General features: G+C 37.4%; 2 protein-coding genes across 4 annotated transcripts in view; both read right to left on the bottom strand.

Moving 5' to 3' along the window:
• The window catches only part of TBC1D8B (TBC1 domain family member 8B), a 56,548-nt gene extending 50,286 nt beyond the window's left edge, over positions 1-6,262 (bottom strand). For both annotated transcript variants that reach the window (XM_032837076.1, XM_032837077.1), the window contains exon 1: positions 5,940-6,262. In XM_032837076.1, the coding sequence (XP_032692967.1) occupies positions 5,940-6,069 (130 nt within the window). In that variant the 5' untranslated portion in view covers positions 6,070-6,262. The remainder of the gene's footprint in view (positions 1-5,939) is intronic.
• A 4,731-nt stretch (positions 6,263-10,993) lies between these two features.
• The window catches only part of RNF128 (ring finger protein 128), a 100,206-nt gene continuing 92,757 nt past the window's right edge, over positions 10,994-18,442 (bottom strand). For both annotated transcript variants that reach the window (XM_032837086.1, XM_032837085.1), the window contains exon 7: positions 10,994-12,402. In XM_032837086.1, coding sequence (XP_032692977.1) covers positions 12,269-12,402 — 134 coding nt within the window. In that variant the 3' untranslated portion in view covers positions 10,994-12,268. The remainder of the gene's footprint in view (positions 12,403-18,442) is intronic.

Raw genomic sequence — 18,442 nt, 5'->3', positions numbered from 1 at the left:
TTTGCAGGAGGTTTGGAAAAATGAAAGTTGGTCAATGTCATAATTTTTAGTCTTTTTTTTCCATTAGAATGAAAGCCACTTGCTAGCAAATACATTTCCTACTTACATTATAAATTTCCAGTATCTTAGACAAAAAAGCCCCTCTCTATATAATCCACATCATCTTTATTATTTTAACTTAACTTTTGAGGATTGAAGATTGAAGATCCTAAGTGAAGGTAAGTAGTGTTTTCTTGTATGCTTATAGAAAGACCTCAGCAACAAGCAAGGGAGGGGAAAGGAAGAGAGAGCCTTGTTACCAATAGGTAACTAAAAAAACTCCTGAGGCTTATAGTTATGCAGTAAATAATCCTTCCACTACTACCAAGAAAAAGTGGTGACAATGATCATCTTTCACATCTTAAGACCACCAATGAAGTTCTCACTCAAAACAACACAGATGGATCTAGACGGTATGATGGTAAGTGAAGTCAGATAAAGACAAATACTATATAAATTTCACTCAAATGTGGAATTTAAGAAACAAAACAAATGAATAAATTAATAGAGATGAATAAAAAACAAGACTCAAATACAAAGAACTGGTGAGTGCCAGAGGGGAGGTGGGTGGGGAATGTGTGAAACAGATAAGGGGAATTAAGAGTACACTTACTGTGATGAGCACTGAATAATGTATAAAATTGTTGAATCACTCTATTGTACACCTAAAACTAATATCACACTGTATGTTAATTATTCTGGAATTAAATATTTTTTAAAAAGAGATCTTTATTACTTTTTATTTTGTAGTTTCAAGTTTTTATTTAAATTTCAGCTAGTTAAGATACAGTGCAATATTAGTTTCAGGTGTAGAATTCAGTGATTCATTACTTACATATAACATCCAGTGCTTATCACAAGTGCCCTCATTAATAGCCATCACCCATTTAACCCACCGCCCTGCCCACCTCCCCTCCAGCAACCCTTAGTTTGTTCTCTATAGTTAAGAGTCTGTTTCTTGGTTTGCCTCCCTCTTTTTTTCCCCTATGTTCATCTGTTTTGTTTCTTAAATTCAACATATGAGTGAAATCATACGGTATTTGTCTTACTTGGGCTGACTTTATTTTGCTTAGCATAATACTCTCTAGCTCCATCCACATCACTGCAATGGCAAAATTTCATTCTTTTTATAGCTGAGTAATATTCCATTTTACACACACACACACACACACACACACACACCACAAGTTCTTCATCTACTCATCAGTTGATGGTAGACATTTGGGCTCTTTCTATAATTTGGCTATTGTTGATAATGCTATTATAAACATCAGCGTGCATGTGCCCCTCTGAATCAGTATTTTTGTATTTTGGGGGTAAATACCTAATAGTGCAATTGCTGGACTGTAGGGTAGCTCTATTTTTAACTTTTTGAGGAACCTCCATACTGTTTTCCAGAGCGGCTGCACCAGTTTGCATTCCCACCAATAGCACAAAAGCGTTCCCCTTTCTCCACATCCTCGACAACATCTGTTCCTTCCTATGTTGTTAATTTTATCCATCTTTAAAGTACACATGAAAAGAAAATTATAAAGTACACTTGACCCTTGAATAACATGGGTTTGAACTGTGCAGGCCCACTTATACGTGGATTTTTACCCATACATACAGTGCAGTGATACAAATGTATTTATTCTTTCTTATGATTTAATAACACTCTCTTTTCTCTAGTTTACTTTATTGGAAGAATACAATATACTATACGCAAAATATAGGTTAATTTACTATTTATGTTATTGGTAAGGCTTCCTGTCAATGGTAGGGTATGAGTAGTTAAATTTTGGGAGAGTCAAAATTTATATGTGGATTTGTGACTGCACATGGCAGGGTGGGGGTGGGAAGGCAAGGCATATCTAACCTCCACATTGTTCAAGGGTGAACTGTAATTTTTTACTTGATTTCACGTGCATCAAAATGTTCTAGGGAGGGAGTAAAGGAAGGAAGCACACGGTGTGATTTGTCCTCCTGAGGTTTGCCCTATGGGATTTTCTCTTCAATAAGTCAAAATAATATTTATTAATTTACAGTGTGGGGGGGGGGGTTGATATTTCCTTATCTAAAATGTGGTATCATGGCCACTATTTGCGTACTCTCGTCCCAATAATAAAGCACCTGGGAAGCCAAAAGTTTTATCAGATAGCTCCTTTGTGAACATGGAATGCAGGCATAGTTTGCTAAGAAAAAGTGAGAACATTTTCAGAGATGGGCTCCTTGAGCTGGGAGTGGGGAAAAAAGAGAGAAAGCCTTGTATTTTTGACAGATGGTCATTAAGAAATTCTTTAGGGGCGCCTGGGTGGCTCAGTGGTTAAAGCCTCTGCCTTCGGCTCAGGTCATGATCTCAGGGTCCTGGGATCGAGTCCCGCATTGGGGCTCTCTGCTCAGCAGGGAGCCTGCCTCTTCCTCCTGTCTCTCTCTGCCTGCCTCTCTGCCTACTTGTGATCTGTCAAATAAATTTAAAAAAAAAGAAATTCTTTAAAAGGCTACCTTATTATTATGTGTGTGTATAATTATGATGAATCATTTACATGGTGATTTGTTAAGGTTATATAAATATCACAAAACATTTTGAAATGGAAAGCTCATTTAAAATGTTACTTTGTTCTAGTTTTTACATCTGATTTAATTCCAAAGTAATGGTGCCAAGATGAAAGAGGAGATAAGAAAACAGAATGTCTAAAACTTCTCAATTTTAATAAATTTTACTTTTTAGTTTTGTTCTACAACCCCCAAACAAGGTCTACTGAAGGGAGATTATCAATCTAACACACAAGAACCCGCTTACACTTTTCAGATATGGAATATTCAAGAATAAAATAGTCTCAACAAATAATCTAAATTAAAGCTTCCTGATTGTCAGGTCTTCCTAATTCCCATATACTAGAATGCAGCCCCATAATTCCACTCATGTAGTAGTTCCAATCTACCAAGCAGAGCAAATTGTTGATTTCTGCTTAACAAGCCAAATATGCATACATTATTTTCAATTACATAAAGCCAGGTGCTAAATTTAGATGCCACAGCAAAGTCATTACCCTTATCAGCCAGGAGGATCAAAGGATAATGTAAGATACCTGCAAAAATCCAGATGGGTGAATTACTTCTCTAGATGTAAGAAAATTACTTTATAAAATAAGCTTTATGTATAACAAAATTTCCACAAGACATCCTACCCTGTTGTGAACCAGGACAATTAAGTAAGATAAATTAGCCAAATAAGTAATCTACCAGATATCCATTAGAGATGTTTCAGATATTTAGAAAAGGACCTTGGAGTTCTAACTTACATATCGGTCTCCTGTTATAACCACCCTAGAGTTCTCTGTTGCTCCAATTCCATTATTAGAAAAAAAAGAGTCAACTAACTTCACCAAGTCACAGCTCAAGTCATTACATTGCTGGTGATTATTGCCAATTATCACATAACAATGAAATAAAATCTTAAAGAAAGTACAACTATTAACATTTCTAGATGGTTATTATCTCCATTAAACAGAATGTATAAAGGAATCATTTAAAGGGGTAGGACATAACTTTGAATTTCAGCAAACAAAACAGACAAAGGCAAGCTTATGCTGGCACCCAGTCAAACTCCTGTGAGAGCTAATCCAAATGTGGATTTGCAGTAAAGCATAGCAAAGCATAGCAAAGCTCTTGGCTTCACAATTTTAAGTAAGAATACAGTAATTGAGCAGTTATGAAAATCAGCACACACTTGTCCTCTGGAACAAAAAGAACCAAACAAACCTTAAAAACACCTCTGCTCCTTTCTGACCAATTTTGCTTAATTTACATGGAATATAGTGGCAGCACTTATGTGGAAATTTCAAGCATTTTGAAAATACCACAGGTAAAATAATCAAGCAGACAGACACACTGACCACATTAGGGGTTATGGCTATTCTCAACATACACGTGTGATAGAAATCTTGGTTTATTTCTGCAGACAAATCTCTTATTCTACAGATATGCATTTGAAGAGTACATGGGAGTGGGTGGAATAGAGAAACTGGTGCAACTGGTCCATGTTTTAAGAAAACATGTCAAATGAAAAACTAAAAACAGAAAACAAGGAATGATTATTTAAAGGAAATTTGCAACAAGTGAAAAACTATTTCATACTACATTACACTGATCTGATTCTCACGAATCTGATTTACCTATTATTTTTCAGGAACGCAGTTGTACGAAGTGAAATATACTTCTCTGGTAATGTGAAAAAGAGCACCATAAAAATTCTGGCCAAATAAAATGGGGAACCAAAATATTATGCTGTGACACAGGGCTATAAAGATCTATTTTAAATATACTCTGACCTGTTCTCCATGGACTGAAGAGGGTAAATTGTGTCACTTGGTATTTATCAAGATTGATTTTCAAATGTTAATCTGGAAAATATATCCATCTATTAAATAGAAAGGATCCTCTGCAAAATAACACTTGTAATTTTTTTTTTTAAAAATCAGAAAATGACAAAACCTGAAGTTTAACAAGGCAATTTTTGTTGCCATATTCTCAAGAGGGTCTTTTTAGAAGCTGGATGAGTTGAAGAGATCTTGCAAAATTAAAAAAAAATCCTGTAGAACCCCAGAATTCTCTCCACCTCACCTTGAAAAGGTTCTAATTATAATTTGCCTGATTTACTAGTTACTGGTTATAATTATAATTTGCCTGGTTTACTGGTTACTTGCCCCTAACCCGACCCTCTCCCCCCTTATCCAGATAATGAGCAATGAATTCAAAGGCCGGGAAGTGAATCTTAATTGTCTTTGTACACTAGCATTCCATGTGGCACAGAGCAGGCGTTTATGGTTGAATAAATTAAAGAATTTGTCGAATGCCATTCAACAAGACATGAGGACGTCTAAAATGCAGATTTTTGTATTCTTCCCTCTTCCCGCTACATCACGCTGCCTAAACGGAGTCTGGCCCACCACTTCAAGGCCACCATACCAAACTGCAAATTGTCACCAAAAAGAGCTCTGCGTTCCCCCATGTCCAAAAGTTTGAATGCCCCCGCCCCAGACGGAAGGTCTCAAAATAAAATTTTCTGGAGGCTTTCAACACTTGACCAAGGGACAATTCTGGATTTGCAAATCAAATCACTGAAGGCAGGATGGATTTTAGGCGGCCAGAGTTAAACTTCCATTTGTTTCACCGGTTTGCTTACGATCGTGGCTTCGAAAGAAACGGCAGCGCCAAACCCCCGAGAGGGAAATGAATTACGGAGGTTACTCCGAAATAAGATCCCAAGGACTGAAAACGGGGTGACAAAGTAAAAGATGCTAAATTTGGAGAGGTCAGCAATTCTGAGACCTATCCCTCGCCCCCCGCCACTCCGATCCGCTCACCACCCCCCTTCTTAATCTCTCATTTGAAGCCCATCCCTCAGGATGTGACTGGGGCTCCTCCCTTTCTCCTCACCATCCTCCCCGCCCACACACACACACGCACACCACACACACCCGCACTCCCCAGGACGGTGATTATTGATAGGGAATTCTGTATAAAAAGTTAAGTCCACAACTGCGAACTGGCCCCTGTCACCAGCCTCAATGCTACCTGTCGAGGACTAACACTCGTCATCAGCCTCCTCCCCCGTGGGAAGAGACCCGGCAGGTACTTTGCCTAAAAACCCCTTCTCCGCCTCTGATTGTTCTTCCGCCTCAGAAAGGACCCCTCCAACCTCTCCTCCTCCCACCCAAAGAGCAGTGGCTCGCCCGGTGAGACACTGTCAGGACTCAGGGAGGGCGACGGAAAGGTGGTGGCGGGAGGAGAACCCCAACCCCTCCGCTGGGGTATAAAATCGGGCGGCGGGTGGCGACGAGTAACAGTTTTCCCTCACCGCCTTTTAAGTACCAGCGAGCACGGCCCCGAGGTGGGTGGGGGTGGCCGCAGCTTACCTGTGAGACCCCCTCCGCCTTCCTCACCGTAGCCCCGACGCCGCTGCAGCACGAAGTAGTCGTTGGATCTTTCCGTCAGCCACAGCTTCAGCGCGTTTTTCAGGAGCACTTCCTCAGGCTTCAACCACATCGCGAACTTTGTGCCGCCCGGCAGCAGCGACCCAGATGCCCTCCTCACCTTACCCTCCGCCCGTGTATTTCCCTCTACTTCTCCTCCCACCAAATCTTCCTCAGGCAGCAGCGGCTTGGGTTCAGGTTTTCCACTTCCCCCAACCCTCCCTTCTCTCCCACGTAGGCAGTGAGATTGCCAATTCCCTCCTACAGCTCTACCGCCCGACTGGGAAATAGTCCCGCTTCTTTGCCTCCTGGGAGTTGTAGTTTTCTACTCGCTTTTCTGTGCTCAAACAATGAGAGCTGGGGACTACATTCCCCACAATCCACAGCGATGAGAACGGGCTTGGGGGGGCTTTCAAAGAGCGTCCCGCCACCGCTTAAGTGTATTTTGCCTATTTAAAGTTTAAAGAGGTTTTTGTTCAAATAAGTGAGCCTCAGGTATGAATGTGTTGTTTCTTCTCATGCGTTTACAGCCGAGGGTGGTAAACTGTAGAAAACGAAGTTTCTGGAATGTTGGAGTCATTAACGGCCCATTCCGGGAAGCAGCAGTTGCAGCGCTGACATTTAATGAGTTCTTACTTTGCACTAAAGCGATTTCATATACATCATCTCACGTAAGTCTCACAGAAGTCTTGCGAAGTGGATATTATTTCCCACTTCGTACATAAATAAACAAGAGCACAGACGGGTGAGGTGACTTACCCAAGGTCACTCAGTGAGTAGCGTCTGATACAACTCCTTGTCTAATTCAAAATCTTAGATTAAGTTCTTTCTGCGCATACAGGAGGACCATAAAATCTCCAGAATCCGCAGGATTTTATTAACGCCATGGGCGCCTCCCGCTCCCCATTGCCACCCCTATCTGTTTATTTAACTATTGTAATCAGCCACAGAATACGTCTTCTCTGACTCTACTTTTCAGGATCTAAACAATTTATAAATATTTTCCCCTTTTATTAAACTCTCTAAGGAAAAAAAATCCCTTTCAGAGTGGCCTTCACCTTTTTGTACCTTGGCATCTGCTTAAGCACTAAGGTGAATGAGGTCAGTGATTTGTATGGCATCGCAGTGAGGAAATATTTGAGGGGTGTTTTTATTTATTTAAATAAGTGAGACCACCAGAATTAAACAGTGCACTGAACTCAAAAACGGTTTTGTAAGAAGACGGAGTTGGGGGGCAATGTATATTTAAAAAGGGGGTTCTTGGTATGCTGTTTTAAGAATAAAGCCTCAAGGCCATTTCGTTAAAAAAAAAAATGGGGTGGGGCATAACCAGATGCCAAGATGGAGCGAAAGAACTGTGCCTTGGAGGAGTGCCTCTGGCTTAAACCTGCCAAGATATGGGCCACCTCAAGGGAGGCAGGTGTGTGCAACAAGAGGGATTTTTTTCTTGGGGGTGATAAAAGGATCATTTTGGGATTCTCTACTGCTAAAAGGTGGTAAACAGTCCCAAGGCAGCTTTCTGGAAAAGATGGGAAGAGGCAATCTTCCCAGAGCCCAAACTGCAATGTATCTTTGGGGAAAGCCATCCCAATTTGGGTATATACTAAGAAAGATAATTTCTTATGTTCCTGGTAAGATTGGTAAATGTACCAGAGAGGTGAAAAGTGTCCCTTTTACCTTTCCTTCTTCTTTTAATTTTCTTCCTCATCAAACCACATTTCCCCCAATATACTTAATGGTTACAACTGTGACAAGGGCTATCCGAAACTGGATGGTTCCTCTGTATAATATTGATTTAATCCTTATTAATAAACTTGCACATTTTTACATCCTTACTTTAGAGATGAACAGGAGTCTCAGAGGAGTTAAATAACTTGCTAAGATCACATAGCTAAATAAGCAACAGAGTTGGGGTTTGAATCTAGATTTGTCTGACTACAAAATATGACACTATACTACCTGTGCATATGCTATGTAGATACTTCAAATACATGTCCAAAGCCGAACTTAATTCTTCAATGTTTCCCCTGCCCGAAGTTATTTATCCTTCTAGGTTCTCATAGTTCAGAACACCACTGCTTACCAAGATGATCAAGCTAAGAATCTTGGAATATTCTTGAACTTCTGAATCTCACCACCATCATTGCCCGCCCCCCCTCACCCCGACACACTCACCTACTCTCCCTGCTCTACTTCTTTTTCAAAAGTCCATCCCATCCTATCACCACTTCAGATTCGCCTCACATCACTTTCCGGGTATACTCTAACAGCATCTCACCTTATCTGTCTGCTTCTTGTTTTCTGATTTATTGAAGCCACATATTTATGGAAATAATGTTGTGCAATGCAGAGATAAAACCTCATTTATCTAGCAGTCAATAGTTCAGCTGACTCAACCTTCTACATCATAGCCTGAAACACCTATGTGAAAAACCCTAAATAGTAAATAGGTACTGGAAAACCCTAAATAGCAATTCAAAACCTTGTGCCATGGAAAAGCTGAAGCTCTTAAAGACTCTACTGGATTCTTATTTGAAATGAATTTCACAATCTTAGTTGATGTTTTACAGCCTGCCTGTAGCAGGTTTAGAAACAGTAAGATTCAAAACAGGTGGAGCACTGCTGGGGGAGAACCATTTAAAGGTTTGCTGCTCAAAATCTGGACCGTGGACCAGCAATATCTGTGTCATCCAGGAGCTTGCTAGAAACTCAGAATCTCAGACCCCATCCCAGACCTGCTGAATCAGAATGTGCATTTTAACAAGATCTCTAGGTAATTTGTAAGCACATTAAAGTTTTAGGTTTATTGATTTAAGCAAATTAGATATTTGAAAATCAAACTCTACAACAACTTCGGGGCAATTAATCATGTTTCCATTAAGACCTACATAGGCACCTTTAAAAAAAATAAGCCCTGTTAAAGAATTTTGGATGACTGAATTGCTTTTTTAAAAAGTTTGTATCAGGGGCACCTGGGTGGCTCAGTGGGTTAAGCCTCTGCCTTCAGCTCAAGTCATGATCTCAGGGTCCTGGGATCAAGTCCCGCATCGGCTCTCTGCTCAGCAGGGAGCCTGCCTCCCCCCACCCCTCCCTACCTGCCTCTCTGCCTACTTGTGATCTCTGTCAAATAAATAAAATCTTTAAAAAAAAGTTTGTATCAGGACATGCCCATTACATTTTTCTAAGGCATTGTTTGAGAACTAGGGTATTGGTTGAAGGAGAAATTGCTGCTATCCATGTTAAATCCTATTTATATATACACCACTCTAACCATCAAAATCAAAGTATGTCCACAAGTGTCTCACATTCATGATGTTTTTGAAGAAAAAAAGAACTAGTGGGGAGTATTTATCAATCTTTTCACCAAATTAGCTCTAATGTAGAGGACAATGGACATGTATCTATGGAGGTCAAAGAGTCCACCATAATAAATTTCTTACATAGTATGTAAATATAAATTTTTATATATTTTAATGTTTAAAAATTTTAAAAAATTCACTGCAAGCAGAAGAGGCAATGAGTAAAAACCTCAATATTTGTTACAGCCTAGGGTGATAAAATTTCTCCATATGTTACAGAGCTTAATTAAAATAATAAATGAACAAAAGCTTGATGGGGGTGAGGGGAAAGGAATGTTCCTGCATCCCAAGTGTGTCTTTAAATGCCTGGGAACCATTATGATTGTTTGTAAGATAATACAAATTAACTTTTGCTAAACCTATAAATGAACTCTCTGAAAACCACTCAAGTTGGAGACTCTCTCTACATGTTTCTCCTGCCACTGTTAATCAGTTTATATTTTGATAATTATGTAATAAGTCTGTTGCTCAAACTATGTTATCAAAAAAGGAAGAAAATTCACAAGTGACATGGAATTCCTCTCCTTTGTATATGCTGAAGAGAATAAAAAACACATCTACACAGAGACTTGCACATATTCATAGCAGCATTATCCATAATGGACAAAAAGTGGGAACAATCCAAGTGTTCATTAACTGACAGATAACCAAATGTGGAATATCCATACAATGGAATATCATTCATCAATGAAAAGGAATGAGGTGCTGATGCATGCTTTAAACATGAATGAGCCTTGGAAATATTCTTAATGGAAGAAACCAGTCACAAAAGAGCACACACCTACTGTATGGTTCCATTTATGTGAAATGTCCAGAATAAGTAAATCTAGATAGAAAGCAGACTGATCGTTGCCTGAGGCTTGGAATGGAAGCAGAAATTAACTGAAAATAGGTATGAGGGAACTTTTTGCAGTGATAGAAAGTTCTAAAACTGGATTGCAGGGACAGTTGCACTACTCTATACGTTTGACAAGCACTGTGGAACTCTACATTTATAATGGGCAATTTTTTGTATGTTAGACTTCAATACAGATGTTGAAAGGTTAAAAATTATAAATTCCACCCCAAAAAGAACCCCCCACAGAACAAGAAATAAGAATATAGGTCAAGTTTATCGTGTGGCATCACATAAATACACCTGGCATATTGCCTCATAAGACATATGTGCATCCAAGACATATGTGTATCCTGGTTTGATAATCATGGCTCTGAGGTGTCCCAAGCATGTTTACTCTTCCCATGTTTGACAAAAGAGATGCACTTAACTCATTAACAGCATCCCAACAACCATATTGCCAAAGAGAATGCCGAAGGAGAAGAAAACTTTAAAGTAATAAAATGGGTTTACGTCTTGGGTAGTATAAAGAGGATGGGCATCAATGTGTTTTACTAAACTTGTATTAGCAGTGGTCAAGCTCATTATTTACCATACTGACATTGAAATAATTCATGGTAGTTCAATTATATTACAATGACATCAATTCCTCTCTAATGAAATGTGTAAATAAATATCATACTAAAGTTTTAGGTTTTATTCATCAAAGATATCAATGACCATTTATATCAACCATTTTTTCCTCCCAAATCCAATCACATATGAATAGTATAGGCTAACTGAACTAAACACCAGACACAAACTTTTATTGGAATATTTTATTTACATTTTATATTTAAAGAGAATCAATACAAATCGGGAAATATTTACAGCATTTCAAATCAGTGTACAAGAATGCAATGGTTTTGTCCATTCTACATTTAGCAAACAAAAATACATGTCTGTTCAGCTTTTGCCTAAATTCTGCTGGGATTTGCACTGGAAACACAACTTTAAAACCAAGATAAGCCACACAGAATACAAATAAAGTGCATTTTTAAGTAGCTTTATTTCACTTTGGTGGATGAAAGCTTCAAACTTTATATTAAGGCACCTGGAATTCTCCCCCCCCCCCAATTCTTTTTCAAACACCAAGAAAATGTGTTCACAAAATTTATAGCTATATGGACAGAATTTTAGTTTACCTAATGTAATTTTAGCTCATTTAGGTAAAATGTAAACTCAATTTTCAAAGTTGACATTGTTTGGAAAACATTTTCTACAGACTAATTTCTGCAGACTATTCATACAAAGACAAATTACCAATTTTTGTGTGACTTACTCATTATCATTTTCAAATAGTATGGTAATTTATATATTCTGCTTTTGAAAATCCCATAATTAAGAAATAGTTATACAGCATTTTTATAAGGAAATTTTTATCTATAATCTTATATCAAATCGGTGTCATTAATATACCAATCAATGCAGTCCAGTCCATATTCTCTGATAAACTATGCTCAACACTCACATGAAGTACATTTAGCCTAATTTTAAAAAGAAATTGTTAAAACGAATATTTTGCTTTAATCTTGTTCTATCAACTTAATGTAGCCTAAAGAGACATTTCATGAAGTACTAGCCTAAGTTTGCATTGCTTTTTACATTACAATTCCAGATCAATATAAGCACCTGGAGAAAAACCCTGACACATATAGCCCAAGCTAAAATAGTAGCATTTTTAATTAAGATACTATCATAAAATAAAGTGATTACAGCTACTCCACATTTTAAAAGCAACGTGTTTTATAAGAAAATTGTTATACATGAAAAACATGACTACTTGAAGAGAGTTTTAAATGTTTAAAAATGTTGCTATCACTATTGAGAGGAAACTTGCCTATGAAAAACATTATGAGTTTGTGGAAAAAGTTAATAGATTAAATATTTTAAGTAATTTAACTATAGCATAATATTAGTCATCTCAGCACTTTCAGTATCATTCTTATTTAAGTTTATCCAGTTCATTAATAGTAAACTAGGCCCTGATTGGCAGTTCTGTTATTACTAAGGTTTCAAGTTTTCTATTGACACAGATTTTAGGATTTAATTTCCCGAACAGCAGTCTCTTCATCAGGAGTTTCATCTTCTTCAAAGGTTGGATTGTCAACATGAGGAACAACATCCACTGCCACGGAACTTGCTTCATGGTTTACCAGCTGGAGATTCTCATCTTTAAAAAGAAATGGCAATTTTAGGATGATTTCACCCCTCTCTTAAGACAAAATTCAACACTCACATCTAAGAAGCCTTTCTTGTCTATCATATTCTGATTATTATGCTCATTCCCTATTCCTTTAATAATTATATGATTAGGCTATGTCTTACATAAGGCATATATGACCTTATTAAACTGATTTATTACTCTTTTATTCAGATGTGTGCTTACTTCCACTTAGATTATAGCCCCCTTAAAAACAAAAGTTATGTCTTCTGCTGCTTTTCCATCCTTAAACCTGGCTTTGCATTTCAATCACCTGGGTGCTTTAAAAAATTACCTATGGTTTTTCATATGCATAGATAGGTACACAAACTTTAAAAAAACAAACAGGAAGGTAGAGGGAGTTCCTCAAATGGAGTACAAACAGTAACAGATGAATAATTACATAACAGAAGAAATATAGAACCATCCTGGAAACAGTGGGGAAGAAAAGAACTTAACCAAAGTAACTTTGGAAAACAGTATTTTGACTATACCCTATAAGGCTAAAGACAAAAAGACACTTGTTAGTGAAATTGTGAGTTACAAATAAGGAAAGGGGAAGGCTAGAATAAACTCTGTGGTGTTTGAGTACAATCAGATGTATCAGTATCAAGCTCACTGTTTTTCAAATAGATAGATAAATGTACATAGATGTGTGTGTATATTTGTCTGAGTACGTACACATATTTCCTAGCTTTGTTCACTGAAAGGGCTAATAACAATGACATTCCCATAGCAATGATCATACCTAATGCCCAGGATCCTGGTTTTTAAGTCCTGTTCTCTAAAAAGCTACTGACCGCCCTGGATGATTCTAGGGTTAGAGCAAGGAGAATATAAGATTAACCTCTTGTAGCCTAGGGGTCAGCAAACTACAGCTTGCAAGTCAAATCAATAGTTAAGAGTGGTTTTCACATTTTTAAAGGGTTTTAAGTCAAACATCCCCCCCTCCCAATGCAGCAGAGACTTAAGGCCTTCAACGCCTAAAATATTTACTATCAGAACCTTTACAGAAAATTTTGCCAATCCCTGGCTTAGAACATCTTGTGGTACCAGAAAGTGCTCAAAAAAAAAATAATGAAGCATGTTGAAAGAACATAGAAACTACCTTGAGGGAGTTCCCAATGACCAAATCTACAACAATCTAAACAATGAATAAATCATGAGAATAACATTACGGAATAAAAGAAATATTTATGAGTCTACACTATTTTATATAAATAATTGAATAAATAGAGAAAGGATAGCTTTTCCTTAAAATAGAAGCTTAATTAACATAGAAAGAAGGATGGAAATAGAAAATTACCATTTGGCACACATTTCAGTAATAATTATTACAAGGAAAAGACATTGATTACTAAAATTAGTGGCTAAAAGCATGAGAAACAGAACATATGCATAGCCTCCAAGTATCTCTCTATAAGATAATACTTACAAAGGGAAAATAGTAACTTTAAAAGGAGAAGCTTGGCAGACACTATCTTAACCAAGTAAGCAAAATTAAAAACCATCAGTAATAAGACATGAACATCATGTGCCTCATTATGTGACAGGAGGCAAAGAAGGACACAATACCATTTCTGTGGTATTCTTGTCAGAAATACACAATAGATAGTAAATTTAATCATTGGGAAACAGCAGACAAGTTCAAAGTAAGGGACATTCTACAAAATAACTGACCAGTAATTTTCAAAGTGTCAGTGTCATGAAAGACTAAGGAACAATCAGATTGGAGATGAAAGAGACATGACCATTAAATGCAATGTGGACTTCTCAACAAACTGGGTGGAGAAGAAATATATCCAAACATCATAAAGGCCATTTATGACAAGCTCACAGCTAACATCATGCCCAACATTGAAAGGCTGAAAGCTTTTCCTCTGAAACCAGAAACAAGATAAGGGTACTCACTCTTACCACTTCTATTCAACATAGTACTAGAAATTATAGCCAGAGCAATTAGTCAAGAAAAAGAATGAAAAGATATCAAAATGGAAAGGAAGAAGTAAAATTATTTCTACATGACATGACCTTATATGAAGAAAATGATTAAGATTCCACCAGTACGACTGTTGGAACTAATACATGAATTCAGGAAAACTGCAGGATACACAATCAACATACCAACACCAGTCACATTCCTATATACTAACAATGAAATATTTGAAAGAGAAATAAGGAAAAAGATTCCATTTATAATGGCATCAAAACAATAAAATACTTATGAATAAATTTAACCAAGGAGGTAAAAGATATGTACTGAAAACTGTAAGATACAGATGAAAGATATTGAAGAAAATACAAATAAATGTAAAGATATCCTACATTCTTGAATTATAAGATTACTGTTTAAAAAAAAAAAGTTCATATACCCCAAAGCCATTTATAGATTCAACGCATTCCCTATCAAAATTCCAATGGCATTTTTCACAGAAATAACAATCCTAAAATTTATATGGAACCACAAAGACTCTGAATATCCAAAGCAATCTTGAGAAAGAACAAAATTGGAGGCATCATACTTCCTGATTTCAAATTATATTACAAAGCTATCATAACCAATATACTATTGGAACCAGTATACTGGTATAGAAACAGATACATAGACCAATGGATCAGAATTGAGGCCCAGAAATAAACCCATATACATGCAGTCACCCAATATTTGACAAGGGAGCCAAGAACACTCAATGGGGACAAGAGTATTTTCAATAAGTGGTGTTGGGTAAACTGGATATTCGCGTATGGTAGAATGAAAATGGACCCCTATCTTACACCAGTCACAAAAATGAACTCTAAATGGATTAAGGACTTAAATGTAATACCTGAACTATAAAATTCCTATAAGAAAACATAGGGGGAAAGCTCTCTGACATTGGTCTAGGCAACAATTTTTTGTATAGGACGCCAAAAACACAAGTCAGCAAATAGGACAACATCAAACTGAAACGTTTTGCACAGCAGAAGAAATAGTCAACAGAAAGAAAAGGCAACCTACAGAATGGGAGACAAAATTTGCTTATCAAATACAGGATTAATATCCAAAATACAGAAGAAACCCCTACAACTCAGCAGCAAAAAAACAAATAATCTAATTAAAAATAGGCAGAAGAACTGAATAAATATTTTCAGAGAATATATACAAATAGCCAAAAGGTACATGAAAAGATGATTAACATGACTAATCATCAGGGAAATGCAAATCAAAAACACAATGGGCTGGGGTGCCTGGGTGGCTCAGTGGGTTAAAGTCTCTGCCTTTGGCTCAGGTCATGATCCCAGAGTCCTGGGATGAAACCCAGCATCAGGCTCTCTGCTCAGCCTCCCTCTCTCTCTCTCTCTCTGCCTGCCTCTGCCTACTTGTGATCTCTGTCAAATATAGTAATATACATAATATATATAATATGATATAATATAATAAATAAATAATCCTTAAAAAAAGAGTTTCATGATTTTTTAAAAAAGACCCACAAAAACCCCACATTGGGCTAATCACCCCACACTTGTTAGAACAGCTACCATCAAAAAGACAAGAGGTAAGTGTTGGTATGGATGTGGACAAAGGAATCCCCAGTGCATTGTTGGGAATGTAAACGGGCCTAGCTACTATGAAAGACAGTATGGAGGTTTCTCAAAAAAATTAAAAGTACAAGTACCATATGATCCAGCAATTCCAGTTTGGGGTATATATGCAAAGGAAATGAAATCACTATCTTGAAGAGATTTCTGCACTTCCATGTTCACTGCAGCATTATTCGCAATAGCCAAGATACGGAAATATCCTAAATACCTGCTGACAGATGAGTAGATAAAGAAAACGTGATACACACACACACACACACACACACACACACACACACACACACAGGAATATTATTCAGCTATGAGAAGGAAGGAAATCTTGCAATCTGTAATGACATGGAGAGGATTTGTGCTACATGAAATAAGACAGAAAAAAGACAAATACTACATGATCTCACTTATCTGTGGAGTCTTTAAAAAAAAGCCAAATTCAGAAGCAGAGAGTAGAATGGTGGTTGTTGGGGGCTAGAGGTAGAGGGGATGGGGAAATGTTGATCAAAGGGCATTAACTCTCAGTTATAAGATCATTAAGTTCTGGAGATCTAATGTATAGCATGGTGACTATAGTTAACAATACTGTATTATAGACTTCTTAAAGTTTATACATTTTGCTATACTTACCTTTTTAATGTGTTATTACAACATCATTGACTATGTCCTTTTGCTGTGCCTTTACTCCCATGACTTACTCATTCCATAACTGGAAGCCTATAATTCCCCCTCCCCTTCCCCCATTTTAGCCATCTCTCTCCCCTCTGGCAACCATCACTTACTTTTCTATATTTATAGACCTGATTATGCTTTTTGTTTATTTATTCCTTTTTTAGATTCCACATGAGTGAAATAATATGGTATTTGTCTTTTTCAGTCTGACTGCTTTCACTTAGCATGATAACTTCTAGGCCCATTCAATGTTGTTGCAAATTGCATGATCTCATCCCTTTTTATAGCTGTGTAATATTCCATTGTATTATATAGACCACATCTTCCTTATCCTTTTGTCTACTGATGGACACTTAGGTTGCTTCCATATCTTCGCTATTGAAAATAATGCTTCAATAAAACATAAGGGTGCATATATCTTTTTGAATTACTATTTTCACTTTCTTTGGGTAAATACATAGTGGAATTTTGGATATACTTAAAAATTGCTAAGGGGGTGCCTGAGTGGCTCAGTTGTTAAGCAACTGCCTTCAGCAGAGGTCATGTTCCCAGGGTCCTGGGACCGAGCCCACATTGTGCTCCCTGCTCAGCAGAAGTCTGCTTCTCCCACTCCAGGCTGCTCCCCCTGCTTGTGTTCCCTTTCTCGCTGTGTCTCTCTCTGTCAAGTACATAAAATCTTAAAAAAAAGGTTTCTAAGAAAGTAGATCTTAAATATTCCACTACATACACACAAAAATTTGTAATTATGTGGTGAATTTGTTAACTAACTTTACTGTGGTAATCATTTTGCAAATATAGGTGTATCAAATCATGCTGTACACCTTAAACTACACAATTTTATGTCAAATATATCTCAATAAAACGGAGGGGATGGAAGAGTAAAAGGGAAATGCAATGTGGGATCCTGGGACAGAAAAAAGGACATTAGTGGGTCAATTGGTGAAATCTGAAGATCTGACATTTGGTTAATAACATTTTATCAGTTAATTTCCTGGTTTTAATAATTGTATATGATTATATGTTAACATTTGCAGAAGTTCAGTGAAGGATATATGGGCATTACGTATACTATTTTTGAAATTTTTAATCAGCCTGAAATTATATAAAAAAAAAAAAACGTGGGCCCCACCCCTCATGGATCTGATTTAACCATTCTGGGGAAGAGCCCAGGCATCAGTAATGTTTAAAGTTTCTCTTGAGTGATTTTAATGTGCAGCTAGGGTTAAGAACTAGGGCCCTTAATTTAGTGGTTCTCAAAGTGTGGTCCCTGGACCCACAGCATCAGTATCACCTAGGAACTTAATAGAAACAAAAATTCTCAGGCCCTGCTCCGAACCTCCTGAGTCAGAAAGAGGTGGCAGCCCATCTGTTTTGTTTTTTTTTTAATGCATCGAGCATTTATTTAAATTTTTTAATTTTTTCAGCATAAAAGTATTCATTATTTTTGCACCACACCAAGTGCTCCATGCAATCCATGCCCTCTCCAATACCCACCACCTGGATCCCACAACCTCCCACTCCCTGCCCCTTCAAAACCCTCAGATTGTTTTTCAGAGTCCATAGTCTCTCATGGTTCACCTCCCCTTCCAATTTCCCTCAACCCCCTTCTCCTCTCCATCTCCCCTTGTCCTCCATGCTATTTGTTATGCTCCACAAATAAGTGAAACCATATGATAATTGATATTCTCTGTTTGACTTATTTCACTCAGCATAATCTCTTCCAGTCCTGTCCATGTTGCTACAAAAGTTGGGTATTCATCCTTTC

This window comes from Lontra canadensis, unplaced genomic scaffold (genome assembly GCF_010015895.1).
Source record: "Lontra canadensis isolate GAN:19392208 unplaced genomic scaffold, GSC_riverotter_1.0 scaffold96, whole genome shotgun sequence".
NCBI lineage: Eukaryota > Metazoa > Chordata > Mammalia > Carnivora > Mustelidae > Lontra > Lontra canadensis.
The sequence above is the reverse complement of the archived record's forward strand: the minus strand, read 5'-3'. Positions and strand labels throughout refer to the sequence as shown.